A 27,156-nucleotide genomic window follows, 5' to 3' on the forward strand; every position below is an offset into this window, starting at 1 on the left:
GGAAAATTACAGTGGTTGTCGATCGTGCAAGTTTCTACGGGAGTTCCTCGGAGTCCTCAAGTCGTAAAAATAATCTTTGTGGCAATGAATAAGTGTCGTGTCACAATCGACAAACACTGTAATCTTTGGCAATGAATAATCCGGTAATCTTTCTCAAATTCTCAAGTGAGCATTTTTTGGGAGAAGAACTCGCATGAAAAGTAAAGAGAAGGGAGTAGGTAGATTAGGGTCTCATTTCCTGAAAATATGTTCAGCATGTAAAGAAAAATGACAACGTCTGTTCGAAAAAATGTTCAACGTATATTAAAAAAATGTTCATACTTTTTTTAAAATATTCAAGGTGCATTTGAAAAGTTTTTACGTTCAACATGTACTCAAAAAATGTTCATGTGTTTCATAAATATGTTCATGATATTTAAAAAATGTATATAAAATGTAAACAACTGTTCACACAATTTCAAAATATATTTCTGACCATTTAAAAAAGATGTTCATGCATTCCAAAAATATTTTCATGACATCTTTAAAAAATAATAACACACTAAAAAAATGGTTAGTATCATCCAAAAAATGTCCAACATGTACGTAAAAATGTTCAACACTTTTTGAAAAAACCATCAAACATGTATTTGAAACAATATTCAACATGTATCAAAAAATGTTATAAAAAGTGTGCAACATGTACTATTAAACAAAGTCGACATGTATTTGAAATTAATAAATGATATAAAGCACATTGAAACAAAACAAGGAAAAACACACAAAATGTTCTAAAATCGGCCATAGAATCATCCCAAAACCGTTCCATGGAGCTACATTGTTGGGCCATCCCGTTTAGTGGAGCACCAGAGGCGAGGTGGGGGTGTTTATTTTTTGCGAAGGCTACTTCACTTTCCTCCGGGCGCCACGTGTGGCTTTCTGTCTTGCCCGATATCATTTGTATTCCTATGAACATTACTTAATAAAGGTCTACAGTTTTCTAAAAAAAAGGTCGTTTGCACCAGTTTTCTTGCTCGATTTTTTTGCTTCCTTTGTCTTAGAGTTTACAGATTTAAAAAACAGAGAAATCAAAACATTTTTATGTGTTTACAGATTCTTTTGCGGGCTCGGTCGCTCGTTCAGCAGTTGACCCTTGATCATGGACTTTTCTAAATTTGAAAAAAAATCTGAAATTTAAAATTTACCAATTTTGAAAAAGATTATGAATTTTAAAAAAACTTCAAAATTTAAAAACGTTCATCAATTTTGAAAAAAGTTGACAAACTTGAAAAAAGTTCATTGATTTTGAAAAAAGTTCAGCAATTTTTTTGAAAAAGTTCATCGAATTGGAGAAACATAAATTTTGAAAAGAATTGACGATGTTGAAAAAAGTTCGTGCATTTTGAAGAAAGAAAAGAAAAAAAAACTATATACCTTTTAGTCGGCCGGCCCATGTAGCGTCGATGGAGGTTGGGGGTGTGCCCGTTTTTGTCGATGCCTTTAACCGGCGCAACGGGCGTCGAATAGGATTTGGCTGGGATATAACTACATATCAAAATAGGAGGGGAAGAGGAAGAGCAACATACCCTAACTCATTAAGGATAGACGCACCCAGTCAGCCACGCACAAGGTATTTTCCAAGATTCTGTTAGGTTCAGACTAGGGAATCTGGGAAGGAAGCCATGGCGAGATTCGAATTGCAGGAAACGTGTCTCTGTATTACAACGAGCTAACTCAACTGAAGGATTTACAAGCCGACGGCCTCTGCCGTTTACCAATTCGCCCCCAACACAATGACAGGATAGACTAATATAGGATTACACCCAGTTGCCGTCCGCGTAGCGAGTGGAAGGATGATGGGCTCTCTTGCTGGGCCGGCCCTCCTTGGTGATGAAGCGTACACCGGTCTCGTCGGTAGTGGTACTAGGCCCAGTGTTAACACTCCCCTTTCCTTGAAGTCCAGCTTGTCCCCAAGCTGGAGCCCGCGGAAAACGCTGCTTGAGTTCTTCTAAATCTTCCCATGTCGCCAAAGAATCCGGTTGATCAGACCATTGTATCAAGCCTTGTGGCACAGCAGCATCACCCTGGCGGCGCAACCGGCGCTGCAGAACTCTCATAGGCACAGCAAACTGAGCATCAGGAGGAGGCAATTCAGATTGTACCTGACAATTAGGTCCCAGTGCTAACTTCAGTTGAGATACGTGCAGAACTGGGTGGATCTTGCTTGCCGGTGGAAGCGCAAGACGATAGGCTGATGCACCTACTCGTTCCAGCACTTGATAAGGGCCATAGTATTTGAACAACAATTTGTGATGAGCACGTGGGGCCACAGAGGACTGAATGTATGGCTGCAACTTGAGAAAAACAGAATCACCCACAGCAAATACTCTGTCAGAACGTTTCTTATCTGCCTGGTGTTTCATTCGAGTTCTGACGCGCTCCAAGTGTTGCTGAAGTAATCTCATCATAAGATCACGATCACGAAGCCATGTCTCCAGGTCAGGAATGGAACAAGTGTCATCTGCAGATAATCCAAAAGTTCTGGGAGACTGTCCGTATAGGACCTCGAATGGCGACTTCCCTTGCAAGGCAGAGTGAGGACTCGTGTTGTACCAGTACTCAGCAAGTGACAACCATTGAGCCCACTTCAGCGGGCAAGCATGAGTAAAACAGCGTAGATAAGCCTCCAAACATTGGTTGACTCGCTCAGATTGACCATCGGTTTGGGGATGATGGGAAGAACTCATACGCAATTTTGTACCAGTGAGTGCTGCCATTTCTTTCCAAAACCTGCTAGTAAAAATCCGATCACGGTCAGTGACAATGGACTCTGGCATCCCATGCAGTTTGTGTATATTGTCCATGAAGGCTGCCGTCACTGTGGACACAGTAAAGGGATGTTGGAGACCAATAAAATGACTATATCTCGACAGCTTGTCAACAACGACAAGGACACAGTTGAAACGGCCAGAACGAGGCAAACCTTCAACAAAATCCATCGTGAGCATCTGCCAAAACTTACGAGGCACCGGCAAGGGTTCGAGGAGGCCTGGGTACTTGTTACGATCCGGTTTCGCGCGCTGACAAATTAAGCACTCCTGAACATATTGCTTCACTCGAGCTTTCATGTGCTTCTAGTAGAACAGCTGCTTCAATCTGCGCAAAGTGACAGGAATACCCGAGTGGCCCCCAATCGGACTTGTATGAAATGCATCAAGTAATTTAGGAATCAGATCCACATCAGGAGGAAGCCATAATCGACCTTTGTAACGGATCAGACCATCTCGAAGAGAAAATGGATCATTTCCAGACTGCTGTACTGCCAATTTGACCAAAAGTTCACTTGCTTCAGCACTATCCTGATACACATCCAATATTTCCTGTATCCAAGCTGGCTGGTGCGAAGATATAGCAAGAAGGTCCTCCCCTAAGTGTGGTCTGCGAGATAATGCATCCGCAGCACGGTTGTCAATGCCTTTTTTGTACCTGATCTTGAATTGGAGTCCAAGCAATTTTGTGAACACTTTTTGCTGCCAAATAGTGTGTAACCTCTGGTCTTCCAAGTGTGCTAAACTGCTATGGTCAGTAAGTATTAGGAATTCAGCATGTTGTAAATAAGTTCTCCATCGTTCCACTGCAAGAAGCACGGCCATATACTCTTTTTCATATGTAGACAGACCCTTGGTTCTGGGGCCCAATCCTTTGCTCACAAATGCAAGAGGGTGGCCATCCTGAAGTAGTACTGCACCCACTCCGGTATCACAAGCATCAGTCTCAATTACGAACTGTTTCTGAAAATTAGGGAGTGACAGTACAGGTGCTGTTGTGAGGGCTCGCTTCAGTTGATCAAATGCTGACTGAGCTTCAGAAGACCACACAAATGGAATATTTTTACGCAGGAGATGAGTCAATGGCTGGCTGATCATACCATAGTGGCGAACAAACTTCCGGTAGTAGCCAGATAGCCCCAAAAAACCACGAAGTTCCTTCAAATTAGCAGGTACAGGCCAGTTGACTACCACCTCAATCTTAGCAGGGTCAGTAGCTACGCCTTCCTCAGACACCACAAAGCCCAGATAAGAAATGCTGCGTTGTGCAAACGCACATTTAGACCCTTTGATTTTCCATTGGTGCTCCTGCAATAGGTCCAACACTTGCTTCAAATGGCGCAAGTGGTCCTCCAATGTAATACTAAATACTAGGATATCATCGAAGAACACCACAGCACATTTATCTGGTTCACGAAGCACTGGAGCTAAATCATCATTCATAATAGATTGGAATGTATATGGCCCTCCAGTCAGTCCAAATGCCAAGACTGTAAATTCATAGTGCCCGTTGTGTGTGTGAAAAGCTGTCTTATACTCCTCACCCGGCGCAAGCCTGATCTGATGATATCCGGCACGAAGATCCATCTTCGAAAACCAGGACGCTCCAGTGAGCTCATCCAAAAGCTCATCGATCACTGGTAGCGGGTATTTGGACTTGAGTGTCAACAAATTAAGATGACGATAATCCACACACAACCGCCACGAGCCGTCTTTTTTCTTGACCATAATAATAGGTGAGGCAAACGGGCTGGAGCTAGGAACGATGACCCCAGTTTGCAACATCTCCTGGACTTGTTTTTCAATTTCACTCTTTAGCTCTGGTGAATACCGGTAGGGTCGAATGTTCACAGGTCTAGCCCCTTCCATCAACGGTATTCTATGATCACAACTGCGCCGAGGGGGAAGTCCAGTTGGTGGTTCGAAGACTGCAGTGTACTGATCTAATAGTTCCTGGAATTGTGCCGGAAGGGCTACGACATCCTCTTTGAAGTTCTCTGGCTGAACTAAATGGAGCTCCACCACAGTGCAACTAAAAGTTTCTGGAGGACAGCCTTGTAAGAACACCGGACGGCCGTGATGATCAAAGGCTAGCCACTTCTCTAACCAATTAACTTGCATAGTACCCAAGGAGGACAACCAATCCATTCCCACAATTCCATCATGATGTTGCAGAGGTAACACCTTAAAGTCACACTTGAACTCATGACCAGCAGCAGACCAGGCACAAGCAGGAATGATGTGAGTACAAGGAAGTGTACCTCCACCAGCAATCCTGACAGTTTGTTGTGAAGGCAGTAATTGCTGGCCTGTAATGTGAGCAGCCAACCGAGCACTGATGAAAGAATGAGAACTACCTGAATCCACCAGAAGCACCACTACATGACCACCCAATTGGCACTCTAATCTGATAGCATTAGTACCCCCTTGAACTTGTTGTGCTTCAGCTGACAGTACCATTAAATCCATATCACTATCATCCGAATCCATGCTATCCAAGGCACAGAATTCCAACATTTCTTGCACTACATGCAGCTGAACTGTCGTGTTACACTTATGATCTCTTCCCCAGCGTTCCCCACAGATGAAACATAACCCTTTAGCTCGACGATAAGCTTTGAGAGTTGCAAGCTTATCGTCAACAACATGACCCTTAGTCTTGTCCAGCAGCTTAGGTTCCTCCATGGGCTTGGCAACCTGCAGTTTATCAGCACGATAATATGCAGATGATGAATTAGAACGACGCTTCTCTGTACTCCAGTCCCCTTCTATTTCACCCATCTCTTCATGAACAGCAGCAATAGAATAAGCAGTGTCGAGATCAGCAGGTCGCTGCACCGCTACTGTCATACGCACACTTGGCTTCAAACCATCCATGAAACGGGTTGTATAGTGCAGCATATCTGGCTCTGCTTCATAAGCAGTCAACTGGTCCATAAGTTCAGAAAACTGACTAACATAATCTTCCACTGATCCGGTCTGACGAAGGCGATACAGTTTACGGACCAAGGACTGATGTTGGTTCCGTCCAAAACGACTAAGCACAGCTGCACAGAACTCTTCCCACGAAGATCGCACAAATTTATGCTGAACAGATGAGAGCCAGCGAGCTGCTGCTCCTTCAAACTGCATAGACGCGACAACAATCCATAGATCAGGGTCTGTATCGAACATCTCAAAGTAATCCACACACCTGGTTTGCCACAATTTTGGGTTCTCGCCATCAAATCGAGGAAAATCAACAGAGGGAGGCTTGCCATGCCCTGATGACGAGTATGAGCTGCTCCTCTTCTCGCGGTGCAGTAAACTGGAGAAGGACGAGCTGGGACGAGATACCTCAGCGACTACCCGGGCCGGAGGAGGGACGTATGGCGCGGCCGTACCGAATCCTGCTCCCCGCGTCGTCGACGTCGGACGCTGCCCCACTAGCGCTGGATCCGTCGCGCCCTTGGGCGACCGATCGAAAACTTCCTGGTCGCCGCCCCGCGAGGTAAATCCCTTGGAATTGCGGAGCTCGTGGATTTGCTTGAGCAATTCCGCCTCGGCGCCGTCTGTGTACGCCTGCATGTCGTTGACGATGGTTCTCACTGCCGCGTCCACCGCCTTGTCGACCGCCGCGCCCACCGAACGCGCCACCGCCGCCTCGACCGCGCTGCCCACCGCCGCCACAATCAGCACGTCGAGCTCCTTCTGGTGGCGAGCATGGGCGGCCTCGCTCGCCTGGGACACCGTCTCGTAGATGGCCTTGCCCTCCGGAGTGAGATTCTCCATGAGCTCGTGCCGTCGGCGCGCCGCCGCCAGACGCGTTTCGTGGACGGGCTCCAGCTCGAGATTGGAAGGGTGGTGGGGAATTTTTGGCTCTGAGTACCAATTGTTAGGTTCAGACTAGGGAATCTGGGAAGGAAGCTATGGCGAGATTCGAATTGCAGGAAACGTGTCTCTGTATTACAACGAGCTAACTCAACTGAAGGATTTACAAGCCGACGGCCTCTGCCGTTTACCAATTCGCCCCCCAACACAATGATAGGATAGACTAATATAGGATTACACCCAGTTGCCGTCCGCGTAGCGAGTGGAAGGATGATGGGCTCTCTTGCTGGGCCGGCCCTCCTTGGTGATGAAGCGTACACCGGTCTCGTCGGTAGTGGTACTAGGCCAGTGTTAACAGATTCCTCCTGTTCCACGTTTAACGTGCGGAATAACGAGGTAAGGGCTTTCCAATTTGATGCTCTCTCCGAAGAGATGTCACGCAAATGCGTTGGCCCAAGCATTCTTTTTCTTGTTTAGTAACTTCTGGAAGGAAGTACAGCTTATGCATGCATGCCAAAAATTACAAATGCTAGCTGCGTGAAACCCATTGGAAGCTAATCTTTGTTTAATATCACATGAAGTAATAAAACTAGTCTATCATGTTTTTCCAATTTCCATGCATTGTGTGCCAAAGGACCAAAATGAAGTTATAGGTATGAGCTCATGTATTGTCTAAAAAGGGACAAGCTCGTACGACTCACTTGTTTGCGCCGCTGGTACATTTTTTAGTTCTCCGTCTTAAAGGTTCTAGCGCTTCAAAATTAAGTGGCTCCAATCTGTTGACTGAATCATGTCGTATTTCTCGGGCAATATGTGTGGATTGATCCCTTGCGAGTATTTTTATTTTTAGGTTGCATGCAGTGGCTCTATTTGGTGCGTGATTATAGACCATGAATAGTTTAGGACGTGCATTTGTTAACCCTTATAAAAGGAAGAGAAGAATGAGTCGAGAGCCAATTAAATGGGACAGAAGTTGCATGTCCATCTTCTTGCCAATGTTCAACCAGTGTCTTTCATCCAAGAGTTCGCGTTAGTAGTGGCATCCACCGGTTCGAGTCAGCGATCTGATCCCGGACTAACATCTAAGGCTCTTAGATCGCGCCTAGCTTCTGCATCAGCTTGATTAGCATTATGAGGGCTACAATGTCAACAACTTCTTCATCCACGTTGACAGGATCGATCGATGTGCACCTTTCCTTCTTCAGCACATTCAGCAATGAAGTAAAATCTCGTGTCTATGTGTTTGCTCCGGTCATGGTGGACAGCATTCTCGCACAACGCAGTTGTTGATTTGTTGTCCAGTCCTAGCTTGACCGTCCTTGATTACATGTTCTTCAGGTCCGAAAAGGAGTCAACTAAGGCATAGGACTTGGCGCACCATGGTCGCGGCTTCAATGTATTCTGCCTCGCAAGATAAAAATGTGTCATGATATTCTATCCATGTGTTAAACATGTTATTTTACATCCACCGAGAAAGAGATTCTTTGCATGAAGATCGTCACATAATTATCATGTGAGGCAAAATACTTTCAGGCAGCGGCAGCAGATGTCCACGGCATAGCTCCATCGAATCCTTGTAGCCATGCAGGGCATGCACCAAGAGCAAAAGAAGGTCACACCATTTGTGGACAATAACTCCGCGGTTGCACTGTCCAAGAAACCTATCCACCATGATCGGAGCAAACACATTGACATCAGATTTCATTTTCCATAACGGAAAGGTTATCGAACTTGTTCAGTACGGACAAACAACTTGTGACATTCTAACGAGGTCTGCATCAGATCAAGCTATTGCAGATGTTGGCTAGGTGCAATCACCGTGAAGCCATGTGGCCGTGATTGGAGGTGATTTGTCGAACTTAATCTACGCGGCTGGATCAGCCATGTTAGTATTTCTTGAAAAAAACATGTCAGTATTTACGTTATCTGTGATAATTGATATCGCGGAGCATGCATTCTATAGGTTATGGACCAGACCCATGGGAAGAGGAAGCTTAATATAGGATCTAATCGCTCTTATCCATTTTTTGTGTATTTCTGTTGACAGGTTAGAGTGTGTGATTTAAGACTACGAGTAGAAACATCAAGAAAAACTGAGGATCCTATATTTCTTCCCATTTTTGCGTTTTTGCCTTCTTCCTCTACGCAATAGGCAACTGCATAATTCCTCCTCAACAGGTAGCGGTGCCCTCTTTCATCCTCGGCTGTGTATCAACTGCGCCTGTCATGCTAAACTAAATATCTCCCGTCTTTGACAATTAATTTTATTCTTGGCTTCCCTAGGTCTGTGACAGGAGCACGCACTAGTAGAAAACTGGGCTTTGGTCACAGGGCAATATTCACATTAGTCCCGGTTCAGTCACGAACCGGGACTAATGTGAGCATTGGTCCCGGTTCGTGCGGCCAGGGGCCTGCCGGGCCTCGTGGGGGCATTGGTCCCGGTTCGTCCGGCCCCTCTGGTCCCGGTTGGTGGGACAAACCGGGACCAATGGGCCTCGCTCCTGGCCCACCACCATTGGTCCTGGTTGGTGGCTTGAACCGGGACCAGAGGCTCACCCTTTAGTCCCGGTTCATACCACAAACCGGGACTAAAGAGTTGGTCCTAGTTGCGGTCAGAGTTTAGTCCCACCTCGCCAACCGAAGGGCGCTCACACCAGTTTATAAGCCCGTCCCAATCTGGCTTGTTGAGCTCCTCTCAAAGTGAAAATAGATGCCCTTATACAGGGAATTTGACCTAAATTCAGAGTAAATTTCTTTGAATTTCATAGAAATTTATTATGAATTTAGGTTGAATTTTCTCTATAGGCGCATCTATGTTCATTTTTTATAGTAAATAAAATGAATAAACCTTAATAAACTAAATAAAAATAAATAAACCTTAATAAAATAAAATAAAATAAACTATAGTAAATAAAATAAATAAACCTTAATAAAATAAATAAAGCAAAAGAAAGAAAGTAAAATACATAAGTAATTAGAAACAAAATGGAATAAAATAAATAAGTTTTTTGTTGTAAGTAGAAACAAAACAAAATAAATAAAGCAAAAGAGAAAACAAAAAATAGGGAAAAAAATTATGCCACCTACTGGGCCACCACGGCCTGAATACGACTTGAAACCCATCCATGGGCCAGGATTCAGGCCCGCAGAAGGCCCAGTAGGCCCCACAGGCAAAGAGAACGGTTAGGCCCGAAAGCCTGCAGTTGAGAGGAGCTCGAGAGGGTGGGCGCAGCAGCGCTTATAAACCACTCTCGAGCTCTCTCAACTAGCGAGGTGGGACTAAAATTTTGACGCGGGGCAGCACAAGGCCTTTGGTCCCGGTTGGTGCCACCAACCGGGACTAAAGGGGGGCATGCGTACCGGTTCGTGGCACCAACCGGGACCAATGCCCCCCCTTTAGTCCCGGTTGGTGCCACGAACCGGGACCAATGTGTTTCCTATATATACCCCATCGCCACAGCAGAGCACTCCACAGTGCTCTGTTTTTTCTGGCCGGCGAGGGGAGGGCATTTGGGTGCTCTAGCTCACCTCCTATGCGCATGAGGTGTTCGATGAAATGTCTGAGCCACACTAGTTAATCTTTCTCCTCTCGAAACTCGACCTCCGAGCTCCATTTTCCCCGAGATTTGTCTAGGTTTAGCGGTCCGTCACGTCCCGTCCCCGTCTTCACCGCCGTCGATCGCCCGCGTTGATCTCGTCGCCAGCACCACCATGGTGAGCCTCTTGTTCTTATCTTCTTTCTGAAAGAAAAAAATTCTTACTTTAGATAGATACTTGTCTAATTTTGTTACTTTTATTATTCCTTCTTATTACATAGTGCGATGGTTTTGGTATCCGCCCCCGTCGGCCCTCGTCCTGTCTATGATTCGGATGTGGTATATATTATCTTTTTATAACTATTTGGTTCATTTATTGTTTATGACAAATATGCCGACCAACGTGACATAGATTTTATTTATCTAGGAGGTGGTTGAACCGGAAATTCAAACCGACCCTATTGTCGAGAGGTTAAATTTAGTTGAAGAAAAAAACAATTACTTGCAGGAAAAAATAAAAAAAATAAAGGAGGAGAAGATGATATTGGAGTTGCATGTTGCGGATGTCGTCGATGATCACAAGATCAAGATGGATGCAATGCGCTTGAAGATTAGAAAGATTAGAAAATATGCCATTCATACCGAGGCTTGGTATCATTATGCCGTTGGATCAATTGTTACCTTGGTTGCGATTATGATCGCATTTGTTTTCGCATTGAAATGTTTTACATAGTTTCAATGTATGGTTTAATTAATTAGATGCTCTGGAGAGCTATATATATGTTGTTAGATAAGAACTATGTATGTACTTTGGTTTTAATGTGATGATGAACTTCTATTAATTTGGTCACTTAATTATCTTTTCATGATGTTCTGTAATGGTTTTTGACACACTTAATTATATATAATGCACGCAGATGAACCGGCAATGGATGTACGGTGACAGACACACCTCCGAGTACATTAAGGGCGTGCATGATTTTCTCGAAGTGGCTGAGGAAAACAAGCAGAATGGTTTTATGTGTTGTCCATGCCCTACATGTGGGAATACGAAGTCTTACTCTGACCGGAAAATCCTTCACACCCACCTGCTTTACAAGGGTTTCATGCCACACTATAATGTTTGGACGAGGCACGGAGAAATAGGGGTTATGATGGAAGACGGCGAAGAAGAAGAGGACGATGACAACTATGTGCCCCCTGAATACGGTGATGCTGCAACGGGGGAAGCTGCTGAAGATCAAGAGGAACCAGACGATGTGCCCAATGATGCTGCAAGGGGGGAAGCTACTGAAGATCAAGAGGAACCAGTGCCCGATGATGATGATCGCTGCCGGGTCATTGTCGATGCAAGGACGCAATGCGAAAGTCAAAAGGAGAAGCTGAAGTTCGATCGCATGTTAGAGGATCACAAAAAAGGGTTGTACCCCAATTGCGAAGATGGCAACACAAAGCTCGGTACCGTACTGGAATTGCTGCAGTGGAAGGCAGAGAATGCTGTGCCTGACAAAGGATTTGAGAAGCTATTGAAAATATTGAAGAAGAAGATTCCAAAGGATAACGAATTGCCCGACAGTACATACGCAGCAAAGAAGGTCGTATGCCCTCTAGGATTGGAGGTGCAGAAGATACATGCATGCCCTAATGACTGCATCCTCTACTGCGGTGCGTACAAGGATCTGAACGCATGCCCGGTATGCGGTGCATTGCGGTATAAGATCAGACGAGATGACCCTGGTGATGTTGACGGCGAGCCCCCCAGGAAGAGGGTTCCTGTGAAGGTGATGTGGTATGCTCCTATAATAGCGCGGTTGAAACGCCTGTTCAGAAACGAAGAGCATGCCAAGTTGATGCGATGGCACAGTGAGGACCGTAAGAAAGACGGGAAGTTGAGAGCACCCGCTGACGGGTCGCAGTGGAGAAAAATTGAGAGAAAGTACTGGGCTGAGTTTGCAGCTGACCCAAGGAACGTATGGTTTGGTTTAAGCGCGGATGGCATTAACCCTTTCGGGGAGCAGAGCAGCAATCACAACACCTGGCCCGTGACTCTATGTATGTATAACCTTCCTCCTTGGATGTGCATGAAGTGGAAGTTCATTATGATGCCAGTTCTCATCCAAGGCCCTAAGCAACCCGGCAACGACATTGATGTGTACCTAAGGCCATTAGTTGAAGAACTTTTACAGCTGTGGAATGGAAACGGTGTACGTACGTGGGATGAGCACAAACATGGGGAATTTAACCTGCACGCGTTGCTGTTTGTAACCATCAACGATTGGCCTGCTCTTAGTAACCTTTCAGGACAGACAAACAAGGGATACCACGTATGCACGCACTGTTTAGATGACACTGAAAGTATATACCTGGACAAATGTAGGAAGAATGTGTACCTGGGCCATCGTCAATTTCTTCCGACCAACCATCAATGTCGAAAGAAAGGCAAGCATTTCAGAGGCAAGGCAGATCACTGGAAGAAGCCGCCATGCGTACCGGTGATCACGTACTTGCTATGGTCAATGATTTACACGTAATCTTTGGAAAGGGTCCCGGCGGACTAGCTGTTCTGAATGACGCTGAGGGACACGCACCCATGTGGAAGAAGAAATCTATATTTTGGGACCTACCCTACTGGAAAGAGCTAGAGGACCGCTCCTCAATCGACGTGATGCATGTGACGAAGAACCTTTGCGTGAACCTGCTAGGCTTCTTGGGCGTGTATGGGAAGACAAAAGATACACCTGAGGCACGGGAGGACCTGCAACGTTTGCACGAAAAAGACGGCATGCCTCCGAAGCAGTATGAAGGTCCTGCCAGCTACGCTCTTACGAAAGAAGAGAAAGAAATCTTCTTTGAATGCCTGCTCAGTATGAAGGTCCCGACTGGCTTCTCGTCGAATATAAAGGGAATAATAAATATGCCAGAGAAAAAGTTCCAGAACCTAAAGTCTCATGACTGCCACGTGATTATGACGCAACTGCTTCCGGTTGCATTGAGGGGGCTTCTACCGGAAAACGTCCGATTAGCCATTGTGAAGCTATGTGCATTCCTCAATGCAATCTCTCAGAAGGTGATCGATCCAGAAATCATACCAAGGCTAAGGAGTGATGTGGCGCAATGTCTTGTCAGTTTCGAGCTGGTGTTCCCACCATCCTTCTTCAATATCATGACGCACGTCCTAGTTTATCTAGTCGACGGGATTGTCATTCTAGGGCCCGTATTTCTACACAATATGTTCCCCTTTGATAGGTTCATGGAAGTCCTAAAGAAATATGTCCGTAACCGCGCTAGGCCAGAAGGAAGAATCTCCATGGGCCATCAAACAGAGGATGTCATCGGGTTTTGTGTTGACTTCATTCCTGGCCTTAAGAAGATAGGTCTCCCTAAATCGCGGTATGAGGGGATACTGACTGGAAAAGGCACGCTTGGAGGGGACTCAATAATATGCAGGGACGGATATCTTGGTCTCAAGCACACTACACAGTTCTACAGAACTCTACCTTGGTGACCCCGTATGTCGATGAACACAAGAACAGTCTGCGCTCCAAGCACCCGGAGCAGTGTGACGACTGGATTACATGTGAACACATCAAGACTTTCAGCAGTTGGTTGGAAACACGTCTCAGAGGTGACAACACTGTTTGTGATGAGCTGTACTCGTTGTCCAGGGGACCATCTTCGACTGTATTAACTTACAAAGGATACGAGATAAATGGGAATACATTTTACACGATCGACCAAGATCAAAAGAGCACCAACCAAAACAGCGGTGTCCGCTTTGATGCAGGAGCCGAGAGGGGAAAGGACACATGTTATGGTTACATAGTGGACATATGGGAACTTGACTATGGACATGATTTTAAGGTCCCTTTGTTTAAGTGCAAATGGGTCAATCTGTCAGGAGGCGGGGTACAGGTAGACCCACAGTACGGAATGACAACAGTGGATCTGAACAATCTTGGGTACACTGACGAACCGTTCGTCCTAGCCAATGATGTGGCACAGGTTATCCATGTGAAGGACATGTCTACCAGACCGAGAAAAAGAAAAAATAAGAAAGCGAATACATCATACGATGAGCCAAAGCGCCACATAGTTCTTTCAAGAAAAAGGGATATCGTGGGAGTGGAGGGCAAGACAGACATGTCTGAAGATTATGAAAAGTTTCATGAAATTCCTCCCTTCAAAGTCAAGGCTGATCCAAGCATCCTGATAAACGATGAAGATTATCCATGGTTACGGCGCAATAATCAAAGGACACAAGCGAAGAAAAAGTGAAGACTTTCTCTCCACAACTATTATGATGATACCATGCCAACTTTCAACCTTTTTGTAGTTCATTTGAAATGCCTGTTGTAACAGATGAGTTTTCGTCCGAAATCATGATACTTCGAAAGAGATTGTCCATTTTGTACAGGAAGTGCATCCAGTTTTTGCCGTAACCCTCTCAACTTTTTAGCACATGCTATGTGGGTGAAATGATGACACCATGCCAACTTTCAACCTTTTCAGAGTTCATTTGTAGTGCTTTTCAATTTCACGGTCATATAGCTCATGAAAATCAGTAAATGCATGAAAAATAACAAATGAAGTCAAAAAGGGTTGAAAAATGATGATGTGGCTTTGAATGGTGCATTTTGAACACACAAAAAGTCTGGAGTTCAAATAAGTTCAAAAAAATGAAATCCCTTTGTAACTGATGAGTTTTCGTTCGAAACCCTGATACTTCGAAAGAGATTGTCCGTTTTGTACACGAAGTGCATCCAGTTTTTGCCGTAACCCTCTCAACTTTCTTGCACATGCTATGTGGATGAAATGATGATACCATGCCAACTTTCAACCTTTTCAGAGTTCATTTGAAATGCTTTTCAATTTTAGGGTCTTATAGCTCAAAATAATCACTAAATGCATGAAAAATGGTGCATGAAAAATAACAAATAAAATAAATAAGTAATTAGAAACAAAATAATATAAACTTTAATAAAATATATAAGTAGAAACAAAATAAAATAAACTTTAATAACATAAATAAAATTTATGAAACTAAAATTATCAAAGTATTTTATGTTCAAAACATTATAAGCAACCTCTAGTATTATTGAAACTAAAATTATATAAAATTGATGCAACTAAAATTATCGAAGTATTTTCTGTTCAAAATCATTGAAGCAAAAATAATTTTCATAAAGAACTTTTTTGTTAGAAACTTTACTATCAAAAAGAATTATCATAAAGTAAAATAAATAAGTAATTAGAAACAAAATAAAATAAAATAAATAAGTTTTTTGTTGTAAGTAGAAACAAAACAAAATAAATAAAGCAAAAAAGAAAACAAAAAAACAGGCAAAAAATAAAAATTATGCCACCTACTGGGCCATCACGGCCTGAATACGACTAGAAACCCATCCATGGGCCAGGATTCAGGCCCGCAGAAGGCCCAGTAGGCCCACAGGTATGTACAGAGAGGTTAGGCCCGTAAGCCTGCTTTAGAGAGGAGCTCGACAGCTCAGGCGCACCGCACCTTATAAACAGGTGCGGCTCTCTCTCAGCTAGCGAGGTGGGACTAAACTCCCACCACCACGCCGTTGTGCAAGGCCATTAGTCCCGGTTGGTGCCACGAACCGGGACCAATGCCACCCTTTGGTCCCGGTTCGTGGCACCAACCGGGACCAATGCCCCCTTCCTCCCTGTTTTTTCTGCACATATATATGATGTTTTTTTCCTGATTATATGTATATGTATGAGTATATGTATGTGTGTATATCTGTTTATATGTCCTTTTTTAGATCTTTTTTTGCATTTTTATAAAAATGTATATATGTATGTATATATGTTCTTTGTGTATATATATGTTCATGTATATATGCAAAAGATAGATTTTTAGAAAAGTTAGGATTTTTTTCTGTTCATAGATTTTTTTGGTGATATTAATTATTGTAGAATATGCAAATGTTTGTATATTCATATGAACAATGCATTAGGCAAAACCTTTACTTTTTTTCGAAATTTTCTATTTGAACATTTTTTTATGAATGAGAGGAGAAGAGGAGAAATAAATAAGAAGAGGAAAAAAGAAGAAAAAGAAGAGGAGAAGAATAAAGGAATACAAGAGAAGAAGAAAAAATAGAATTTTTTCTATTTTTTCTTCTTCTCTCCTGTATTCCTTTCTTCTTCTCCTCTTTTTTTTTCTTCTTTTTTTGCTTCGATCTTCTCCTCTATTCCTTTCTTCTTCTCCTCTTTTTATTTCTTCTTTGTTTTCTTATGTTTTATCGGGTCTGTCGTCGTCGATATACCCCTCTCCTGATAACTTCAACACGAGGGGGTCGATATACCCCCTCCCCGATAATATTATTTTCCCATGTACGTATGTCGTCGTTGTCGATATAACCCCCTCCCGATAACTTCAACACGTGGGGGGGGGTCGATATACCCCCTCCCCGATAACATTATTTTCCCATGTATGTATGTCGTTGTTGTCGATATATATAACTCCCTCCCAGATAACTTCGACATGATGGACGGTCGATATTTATACCCCCTCTCGACTGTGATAACTTATACCACGGGAGCACCCCCCGGCCCTCTCGCTCGACCAAAACTCTCGAGGACACCCAAACCCTAGAAAAACGATGTCGGTCTCCTACCCCCTCCCGCCGCGCCCCTACCCTTGAAGCGTTGCCGAGGCCACCCCAAACCCGGAATAAGCTAGGTCTACGTTTGCACTAATATATCCACCTGCTGTCATGTTTGTGTAATAATTGCCATGTTGTAATATTTGCAGAAACAATGGAGCACGGACGAGACGAGCAAGCAGAAGAGGTGTTGGGGGACATAATCTTAGCCGGAGGTGATATCTTGTCGTATCTTAACGACAATGATGGTCTGGAAGAACAGGGTGAAGAAGCAGGCTACGGTGATCGAAGAGTGGAGGAGGAAAGACATGATTATGATGCCTCCGGTGACCCAATGCTGGTGCAAGAAGGAGCCCGTGGTGACGGCTCCGGTGACCGAACAGAGTCCGGCCAGGTAAATATATTAGTTAAGCCTGTGCTGACTAGATAATTGATGCATTCATTGTTTCGGTATGTACACATATTAATTAACTCTCGTCTTACTTCTTTTTTCTAGCCCTCCGGATCGAGCACAACTTCGGTAAAGAGACGAGGCCCGAAGAGAAAGTTGCGCTCCGATGAAAGGTTTGAGATCACAGCAATCGCGCGCGACGGCCAACCGATTGAACCCATCCGGACAAAGGAAGCATTTGCTGCTCAGTGCGGGGTTCTTGTTAGGGACAAGATCCCGATCAGCATCCACCAATGGTATAAGCCTAAGAAGGAAGACCCTGAGGTGTCTTATGTCAATGATATGCAGAAAGATGATCTTTGTACTGAGCTGAAGGCAAATTTCACCCTACCGCCAGAGGAGGATCCGGAGAAGCCAGTTAAAGAGCAATTAATCAAGTCTCATGCTCTTAAGAAGATAGCAGACCTATTCAGGAGGTGGAAGAATGAGCTAAAAACGTTTGTCGACAAAGAAGAGACACCAGAATTCATCCGCCGGTATGAAAAGATCAGAGATCACTGGCCCGCATTTGTGGCCCACAAGACAATGGAAAAGAGTAAGAAGATGTCAGCGACAAACAAAAAGAATGCTGCGAAGAAGAAGCTTCACCATCGCACGGGGTCAGGTGGCTACCTCAAAGCCCGGCCTAAGTGGGCCAAGGCTGAGAATGATCTGCTTGATAAAGGGATCGAACCACAGACAATGAACTGGCCAGACAGTTGCCGGACTTGGTTCTTCGGGGCTGGCGGAAAGTTGGACCCTGTATCAGGGAGGTGCGTTTGGACGGACGAGCTTTTGAGAATACCAGTCAAGAGGCTTCAGCACTATATCGATGCAGCGCAGGAAGGGACGTTCGTTCCAGACAGAGAGAACGATGAGCTCACAATGGCCCTCGGGAATCCTGAGCACCCTGGATGGACACGAGGCACGCCAGGCTCCGTTCCGTGGAAGGCTGGTTTTCCGGACGTGGGCGGTTACAAAAGCCAGGAGAGAAGGAAAAAAGTGGAGCAGATCCAAATTGAGAAGCTGCACGAAAGGGTTCAGGCGCTAGAGGAACGAGATGGCAATCGACATGCCGAAACTACCCCCGAAGCTACACCGCCATCTCAGCGGAGAAGCAGCGTGGCTTCCACCGAGCTGCTTCAGCCGGAGCATGTCTTGACGGCTCCTGCTAGCTACCCCGTGGATGCTATCACGGAGTCTCAACATTGCCACCTTATGGCGCAATGGCAGAACTTCAAAGTCAAGGCGGCTGTTGGCTCTGTTTTACCTCCTGAACCCGGCGCAACCTACCACTGTCGGCCGATTCCAGAAGGATATGCTAGGGTGATGATGGATGAAATAACGGAGGGATTTGAGGACCTCCAGCTTGACCACCCTACCGGTGAAGGGGAGACTCGGCTGGGTTCTGCTCTGAAGACTCCATGCCTATGGCGGAAGGAGCTCATCAACCTTCCGAACTGGACGGCTCCGGCGAGTAAGGGCACTCCGCCTCCTCCTCCGCCTCCTCCTCTGGAGAGTGATCAGGGCACTCAGCCTCCTTCTCCGGCGCGTGGCGGCACTCCGCCTCCTCCTCCGGCGAGTGATCAGGGCACTCAGCCTCCTTCTCCGGCGCGTGGCGGCACTCCGCCTCCCTCTCCGCCTGCGCCGGTGCGCCAGAGCAGCCTCCTCCTTCTCCGCCTCGTCAGCAAGGGCGGAAGAGACCCGCCGCCGCTCCGGCTGCTCCGGCGCGTCGTAGTCCTTCTCCTCCGCCTCGTAAGCAAGGAAAGAAGACAGCCGCAGCCGCTCCGTCTGCTCTGCCGGCGTCTAGCAGTACAGCTGCCAGAGGCGGGAGGCAATACAGATTCGGTCCTTCTCTAAAGACTCCAGAGAAGTTACCATACGAGAGGACCGAGGAGGAAACCAGGAAGATCGTGCGAGCCGAAGTGAAAAACTTCTTTGAAGGGGTGAAAGCAAAGAAACATCAACCTCCGGAGGAGAAGGTAGATCCGGTGAAAGCAAAGCGCACTCTGGCTGCCCTGACAAAACCACCAAAGTCTCCGCCGAGAGGCAACTATGAGCGCATTCTTGGAAAGACATATGCCGAAGCGGAGCGGTCGGGAAGTACTGTCAGTGATCAAAGGTTAAAAGAACGACGAGCTGGGAAAAAAATGTCCAGCTCGGCAAACAAGCGAACCAATCGTGCCCCCCGCTCAAGGTGTCAAAAGACATCGTCGCTAATGATCCGAGGATGGTGGCCGGTTATAGCAATCTTGGAGATTACCTGCCCGACGATGTACATTACGAAATCATGGAGGTGGACGAACACAAATACCATTACGGGAAGCCTCTCGTCAAAGATGAAAGATCTCTAACAACGATGATGCGAAGATTACATTATTGGTACATGAAAACCTACAGAGAGTCTGATGGGATGAATACTTTGACGCTGAGAGTTAAACCGGAGCATGACCTCGTTGGAATTGAACTGCTGAATGTTCCATTTGAGGAGTTCTTCCAGTTTTTCAATCAAAAGGCCCTCGATAAATCAACGATCACTTGCTACTGTCTGTAAGTACTACTACTTCTGTCATTAAGTCTCTCTATATAGGTCAGCTCTTTTATTGCATGTATTTATAATTATCCTCACTATATTATGCAGATTGAAGATCGCCGAATTGAAGAAAAGACAAATCGGTGATATTGGGTTCATTAACACAAATCTCTACTCTTTCCTTACAACTTCAAGTGAGTGTTACGGTCTTGTGCATATTCGGTTTCCCTTATTAGTCCAGGTTATGGTAATGTAATTGATGACTTATGCATGCATGCGCAGCTTCCACTATATTCTCCTAGAGATTAAGCTTGAGCAGGGAGTAGTAACCGTCTTAGACTCGAGACGAAAAGATCCCCAGGACTATGCGGACATGACTCAAATGCTCGAGAAGTAAGTTAAATCGATCATTATCCACCATATCAGCAACTTTGTTCATTTCCTGATATCAAGTAATTGTTTTCTTTGTCTGGCAGGGTTTGGAGAAAATTCACCACAAAAGCTCTGGGAGTACCGAAGAAGCTGCAATTTAGACACCCGAAAGTAAGTACTATAGTAGCATGTTCCGCACATCTCCTAGTGATTCAAGCGCTAGTTTCATCAATACCATTTAGCATGCTTGCTTATCAGTTAGATTGACCTCTATTTCTTATAAAGTGGTTGTGGCAGGAACAAGGGAATGATTTCTGTGAAAATACTACGTTTGCGAGTCTATCCGCCACACGATCTGTGAGCGGGGCTACTCTGACGAACAATATGAAGTGCGTAAGCAATAATATTCACAATTTTATTTTATTACCATCATTTGTGTCGAGTTTCATTTATTCATATATATATGTATTGACCCCCTTCTTCAAATTAGATCTTTCGGATGCGTGATGAACTCCTAGCACCAGATCGTATGCGAGCAATTCAAGAGGAATTGGCGGCATTCTTCCTTGACCACGTGATCGCTGAAAATGGAGAATACTATGTGGACCCTGTGTTCTTACAATTTAATTAGGAGATTATATTGTAAGAGATAATTATTGTATATATGTAGCCGGTAGTGTCAGATAGATATACGAGAACTTGTTGTTCGACCAATCTCTCGGAGAAGGAGAGGTGGTCGATATCACTTCTCTCTGTATGCATATGTTCATGACGATCTTCTGTTTTCTTCATTTGCTTACTAGCTAGCGTGTCTAGTCCTCTCCATACGTATATAGTACGTAGCGTCGACCAAGCACGGAGATAAGAGAGGACACTTCTCTCTATTAATTAGCTAGCTAACACAATATATGAAACACCTAAATTAACCTCCCAAAACCCCCCAACCTCCCCCCTTTCAAAAAAACAAAAACCCCAGCCCCTGAAATGCTGACGCGTGGATGCCTATTGGTCCCGGTTGGTGTCACCAACCGGGACAAAAGGCCCTGACTATTGGTCCCGGTTGGTGTCACCAACCGGGACCAAAGGCCCCCCTGCCTGGGCTGGCAGCAGCGGCCACGTGGAGGACCTTCTGTCCCGGTTCGTGTAAGAACCGGGACTAAAGGGTTAGGACTTTAGTAACGACCCTTTAGTCCCGGTTAAAAAACCGGGACAAAAGGCCTTTACCAACCGGGGTAAAAGCCCCTTTTTCTACTAGTGACGGACGTGGTGATGCAGACTATACAATGGCATGGTTGGTGGTAGTGGTACAAAGGCACCATGGTTTGCACTTGACAGGTCACTCATATGGGGGCATGAACAGAAGTACTCAAATAAAGCATGTAAAATGTCATCAGAAAATGGCATTCTGCTGGTTTAATTTAGGATGAGTGTAGAAATGTAAATAGCCTGCACGTAACTTAGTCTTTGTTTCTTTGGGCTGAGCAACCCTTTTCTTGTGCTCGTCGGCACCCGCCACTACGCACTAGCATGCACGCGCTGTCGCGGATTGCCAACCTCTTGTATTGTTAGTGCACATTGTCATGGATTGCTAACCTCTTGTATTCCGCTCTTTCTATCAGTGAAATTATAAGCCACATGGCGTATTCGCGAAAGAAAAAAATGTAAATAGCAGAGAGAACAGTTGAGAAAGGTTTGCTCGAGCAATGTCATCTTTACCAAAAAGATTTGTTCATTGGGTTTGCTAATTTACAATGTCATCTCAACCTTCACAAGCCATGGACATGTTCAAACCTGCGAGACACACATGCATTTTTCCCTGCAGATGAGATGTATTCACAGTGCTTAGTGAAGAATCATGAACACCATTTCTTTGTGTGGATAGCTTGGTCTTTCATTAATTGGCACGGATGGAGACGGGAAACCTGGGCAGAAAATACATTTTCATACCTATAATCCGACGTGTTGTCGTCTTATATATAACTCACACAAGCAGGATTACAAGGACCATAAAAACAGATTTAAAGCACTAAGCCCCAGCCTTAAACACCAAGCTACAGAAACAGAGATTCAAAGCATTTAGCCCCCACCTTAAACCACTCAAAAGCAGTGCCCTTGATGAGGTTGATCAGGCTGTCCAGCGGGGCGATGTATCCTAAAAAACTCTCACATTATGTGGATTAGTTCGGAACACATCATCCGATTTGAGTTTGATCAGAGTTTTTTCTTTGAGGGGCATCTCATCTGAATTGTATCTAGAAAAATCTAAGTTTACATGGTGATGACTCAGGAGGGGATAAGTACGTAGGCCCTGCTAGTGCTACTGATTGACATGTAAAGCAAAGCAATTTGGGACAAGCTCATCTGTGTGCCATCACTTTCACCTCTGATTCGGCTGTTGCTGAATAATAAAATGCATGACGATACATGCTGTGCGTCATACCAGTGAGCTTGTGTCGTGTCCACCGCAGCTTTGACATAGACGCGCACCATGCATCCTTAATTATTGAGCTCTTTCACTATGCTTGTCTGTTGAAACGAGAGACACGCTAAATTGTTTAGGAAGAAACAAACACACCATATTACATTCTCAAGCTTATTCAGAACGAGGCCAAATTTTGGGTCACCGCGGGGCTAGCCACTTAAGCATCATCATTCCTCCAGAGTAATCCATATATGTTTCTTTATCTGACGGGCAATGTTATGGAGCCGGTGTTATGTACCCGAAACTCTTCTTCTTAATTAAATAATGAAGCAAGCCTTTTGCCTTTGTTTAAAAGAAAATATTAAGCCCGCGTGTGTTTGTCGTCCCCAAATAAGTATATTGCGTTTCTTGCGGCTTATGTTGCGCACGATCAACCAACCAGAGACCAGACACCAAAAAAAAAAACTTGTGATCCCAACATTTCTTGAGCAAGAAGGCTGTCTGCACGGACAGTGTCGTCAACACCACGTGGAGCATCTGAAAGTGAAACACAATCACTCAGAGAATCTTCAATTGCGAGTGCAGGTGCCACCTTGGAGCACCAATTAATCAACCTTGGGAACTTTCCTCGCAAAGTTTCGTCCTTGAGAATGCTCATACAACGGGAACCCTTTTGGGTGCAAGTATTTGTTGTCGTCGATGATTGGTGCGTGCCAAGGTAAAGCAAGAATGAGACGGAGACTATAGTGTGAATGGCAAGAGTGTTGGGCAATAATTTGCTTTCCCAGCCTGGTCATCTTGGGTACATGAAGTGCTCGGGAGTGTGGACAATCATCATTTGATGCTTTGGACCCAGCGTGCACGAATCTAAATCTCATGTCTGTCCGGCCACGCGGAAAATGAGGCGCTCCATGCATCAAAGGACCGGATAGGTACAGACTAGGCCACCGTGTCTCTAATGATTGATTTCCCAACAGTGCACAAGATTCCCCAAGAGCATAGCCTAGCAATATCTCTTACAAAACTAAGACATGATCACCCGCAAAGAAAAAAAGACATGATCAATCCTCAATATCTATTTATTTGCAAGGAGCTCTTACTATAACTCAAAATACTTTTTCCCCTATGTCTCGGATGTTCTATAATCTTCATTTTGATTTTGCCGTTGTATGTAAAGTGTACCCCGGCTTGCTTGATGAAAGTTTCAAATATTTTTGAAATAAAACACAATTTCCTACAGAGTTGTGTACTCATTGACCTGAAAATTACGGGTTTAGTTTCGCTGGGTTGTCAGAGGTTTTCCCAGACGACCATTTTGTAACTGTGAGATAAAGAATATGGGTATAAATTTAAGCTAGAAGTTGCATACAACTTCTATATACCTATAAGCGCAGGATTAGAGACTCATGTCATCTAAAATACAAAAGGATTGAGAGGAGATCAATGTCATCTGAAATACAACTGGATTGAGAGGACATTTGGTTGTGCATAGAAAATACACAAGACATTTGTCCGATAGATTCTGATCAATGTACATCTATGAAATCTGGTGCTAAAAAGTTATAAGAATATTTTCATATGACATGGCTTCTTGTCCTGTAATTTTTACTTTTCTTTTTCCGGAGCTTAGTACTTGGAACTTGGTTACTTGGGACTTCTTAATAAATGGTTGTGTGCATCAATTGATGCAACGGCTGGGACTACTACCCTTTTTAAAAAAAAACATGACTTGCATTACACAAATCAAACAACACACATTCAAAAAAGTTCTATGGGTCCGAATCCTCAAAGAAACCAAGGACCTAACCATTCGTCTTCTTGATGTATAATAAAAAATGATTAAATTCTCCAGTAAGCCAAATATGTGATACATAATGTTAGGTTGAACCACATTTTGATTTTTGTTCTATTTTGAACTGAATTTTACACATAAACTCCACTTGAACAACAGTTTAGCATTTTAGTGGTTTGGGACATTATGAGCCCACTCATGAACATGACATGTCATTCACCGCTTCATATTTCGCAGGCTATCAGGATGCACAATTTGCAAATACGAGTCTGATGTGGCAGATGGTATCCTATTGTCCAAAATGTCTTACGTGCGGTAAGCCTTTACCTCTCGTGGCTCGAACTTCGTTCTTGCTATATTGCAAATTTGGTGGCGCATGGAAAGGATTGGTCTCTCCTCGATCACATCTTTTAGGAGATGAAGGCCAACTTGAGGCTAGCTCCTCCCTATTTTTCAGGTTTGTAAGATATCGCTGGACTGTAAATGGTGTCACTCATGAGCTTATACACTTGGTTAGGAGTAATGGTCGCTCCTTTGGTTAGCGACTTGCTTTCTTTTAAATTTCGGCATGGAGGGAGGTTTCCCATCTGAATTTTGTATTCAAAAAGTCCCAAAACAGCCAGGTATTATAGCGGGAAATTTTTGTTTCTGCCATGTCACTCCAGCTCTTAACATTTCACTTTTGCCGCTCTGAGCTTTTGACAATACATCACAATTATCATTCCGTGCTAAAAGCAATTTTTTCAGAGTGATGCATTTTCAAAACCTTAGAGTGGCAATAGTGAAATGTCAAACTTTAGAGTATCATAAGAAAAATGGGCGAAAACTAGAGTGGTAGAAATAAAATTTCCCTACTACAGTAGAGACAAGTCTCAGGCAGAAGTTACAGAAGGGAGGAGGGACGGGTCGTCCACACACACATGGATCAGGCACCACCTACTAGCCGCTAAAATATGAGAGCCAGTAGTCGACATGAGTACTTTGGACATTAGGAAGACGTATGCGCCAAGCCCGAGCATCATCATAGCACGCCCGATGCTGCAGGTCCAGCCAGCACTCACAAAACACAACCCCATTGAGATGTTTCCAAGGAGAGTTGAGAAATCCAAGGACGCACACTTTCGAGAGCCGAAAAGATCTGTCGTCGGGGCGGTTTCGACAAGTTGTGGTGGAAAGATCACACCGTCGCCGTCCGCCTGCCGGCATTGCTTGGCGGCGAGGGAAGAGGAGCTGGGGGAGGGAGGGGGGGGGGGCTAGTGTTTCCCAGAGCCATTTCTAAAGAAACTCTCTTATGATCCCCGCCGTTTCTAAAGAAACTCTCTTCCAATGCACTGCATTATCGTCTGCTAATCCTTCAAGTTGAATTTTATCAATATAGCATGGAATTACCGAGGAAATGAAACATGTGTTATTTTTTCTCTCAAATATGCACAACGTGCGTATCATATTATATAAAACGAAGGCGGGGGTACAAAACCCACTCCACCATTGATGTTACAATGTAACTACAACACCAACAACGACAATACAACCCATCTACCAGGAAACTACCACACATCCAATGGCTACTATCTTCTCGCCCACCACAATAGGTCCACGAAGAGATCATCAGGTTCTCCTGTTAACAATCCGGCCTGCTGCCAAGCTCTACCTTCGTCTGCTATCCTCGTGGCCACCAAGTCAAGAGAAGGGGATGCACCATCAAAGACAACCGCATTCCGATGTTTCCATAGCTCCCACAATGCAAGAGTGAAGATGGCCCGGATTTTCTTTGGCTTGTACCGTTTGTTGGCCTTGTCTACACACCATACCGTTAGCATCCATTCTTGCCTGCTGAGAAATGTGTACAGCGTCCTCCATATGGTCCTTGCAAACGCACAAGTCAGCAAAATGTGGTCAATTGTCCTCCTCCTGTATACAGAACAGGCAGGCGTCTTGGTGTGCTAATCCTCCTCGGGCAAGTCGATCTGAGGTCCAGCATATGTTCTCCATGGCGAGCCAAAAGAAGAAACAACATCGTAGCGGATCCCTCGACTTCCACATGAATTCCACGGTTGGCACCACCGCTCTCCCTGCAAACTTGGCAGCGTATGCAGATCTAACCGAAAACTGTCTATCGTTTTCCCTTGACCACATAATGGTGTTTGTAGCTCCTTCGTCGAGTTCAACTATGTCCACCATTTGCCATACTCCCATGTACTCTTGTAGTGCGCCAAACTCCAAGTTTGGGCCAACGTCCATCGTCCAGGTTCCCCTAGTCAATGCATGTGGACAGTTCGAGATGTTTTCGCGCGCCGCGGGATTCTAGCATAGAGTGCCGGTGCAAGTTCCTCTGAATGCATGTTATGTTGCATATCATCTCTTTAGACAATCCAACAAATAGGTAATTAAATTTATACACGCTATCTAGTTAGACTCGCATGGACTTAACAAAAGTAAGATTTAGCGTATTAATGCTTGGCCTGTTAAAAAGATTTATAGTAGTCCTTGAGATGGTGAGTATATAAGTGGCATGTGTCAAACTAATATACGCATAGTGAGGAATGACCACTGGAACTGGCCTAAGAAACACGCATACATGTCATCATACATATATATGTCATCTTGTTGAGCTCATGTCACCATAGCTTTGAAAGGGACACAAATTATGCATCGTTAATTATTGAGTTTGTGTGCTAGCTCAGAGACAACCACGGGGAGTCTGGGACTAGCCTAATAGACAAACATATATGTCATCACACATACGTCATGTTATTGCGCTTATGTCACCACAATTTCAAAAGAGACACACACTATGCGTCCTTATAATTAATTATTGGGTTTGT

The 27,156-nt window shown here is 44.5% G+C and overlaps 1 protein-coding gene across 1 annotated transcript; it reads right to left on the reverse strand.

Annotated features, from left to right (window-relative positions):
* Nucleotides 1–3,102: 3,102 nt before the first annotated feature.
* LOC141041513 (uncharacterized) lies at nucleotides 3,103–6,788 on the reverse strand. The gene has a single exon (XM_073507797.1). The coding sequence runs from the start codon at nucleotides 6,576–6,578 to the stop codon at nucleotides 3,114–3,116; it is 3,465 nt and encodes a 1,154-aa protein (XP_073363898.1). The 5' UTR covers nucleotides 6,579–6,788; the 3' UTR covers nucleotides 3,103–3,113.
* Between the last annotated feature and the right edge of the window lie 20,368 nt (nucleotides 6,789–27,156).

Source organism: Aegilops tauschii, chromosome 2 (assembly GCF_002575655.3).
Source record: "Aegilops tauschii subsp. strangulata cultivar AL8/78 chromosome 2, Aet v6.0, whole genome shotgun sequence".
In the NCBI taxonomy this organism is placed as follows: domain Eukaryota; kingdom Viridiplantae; phylum Streptophyta; class Magnoliopsida; order Poales; family Poaceae; genus Aegilops; species Aegilops tauschii.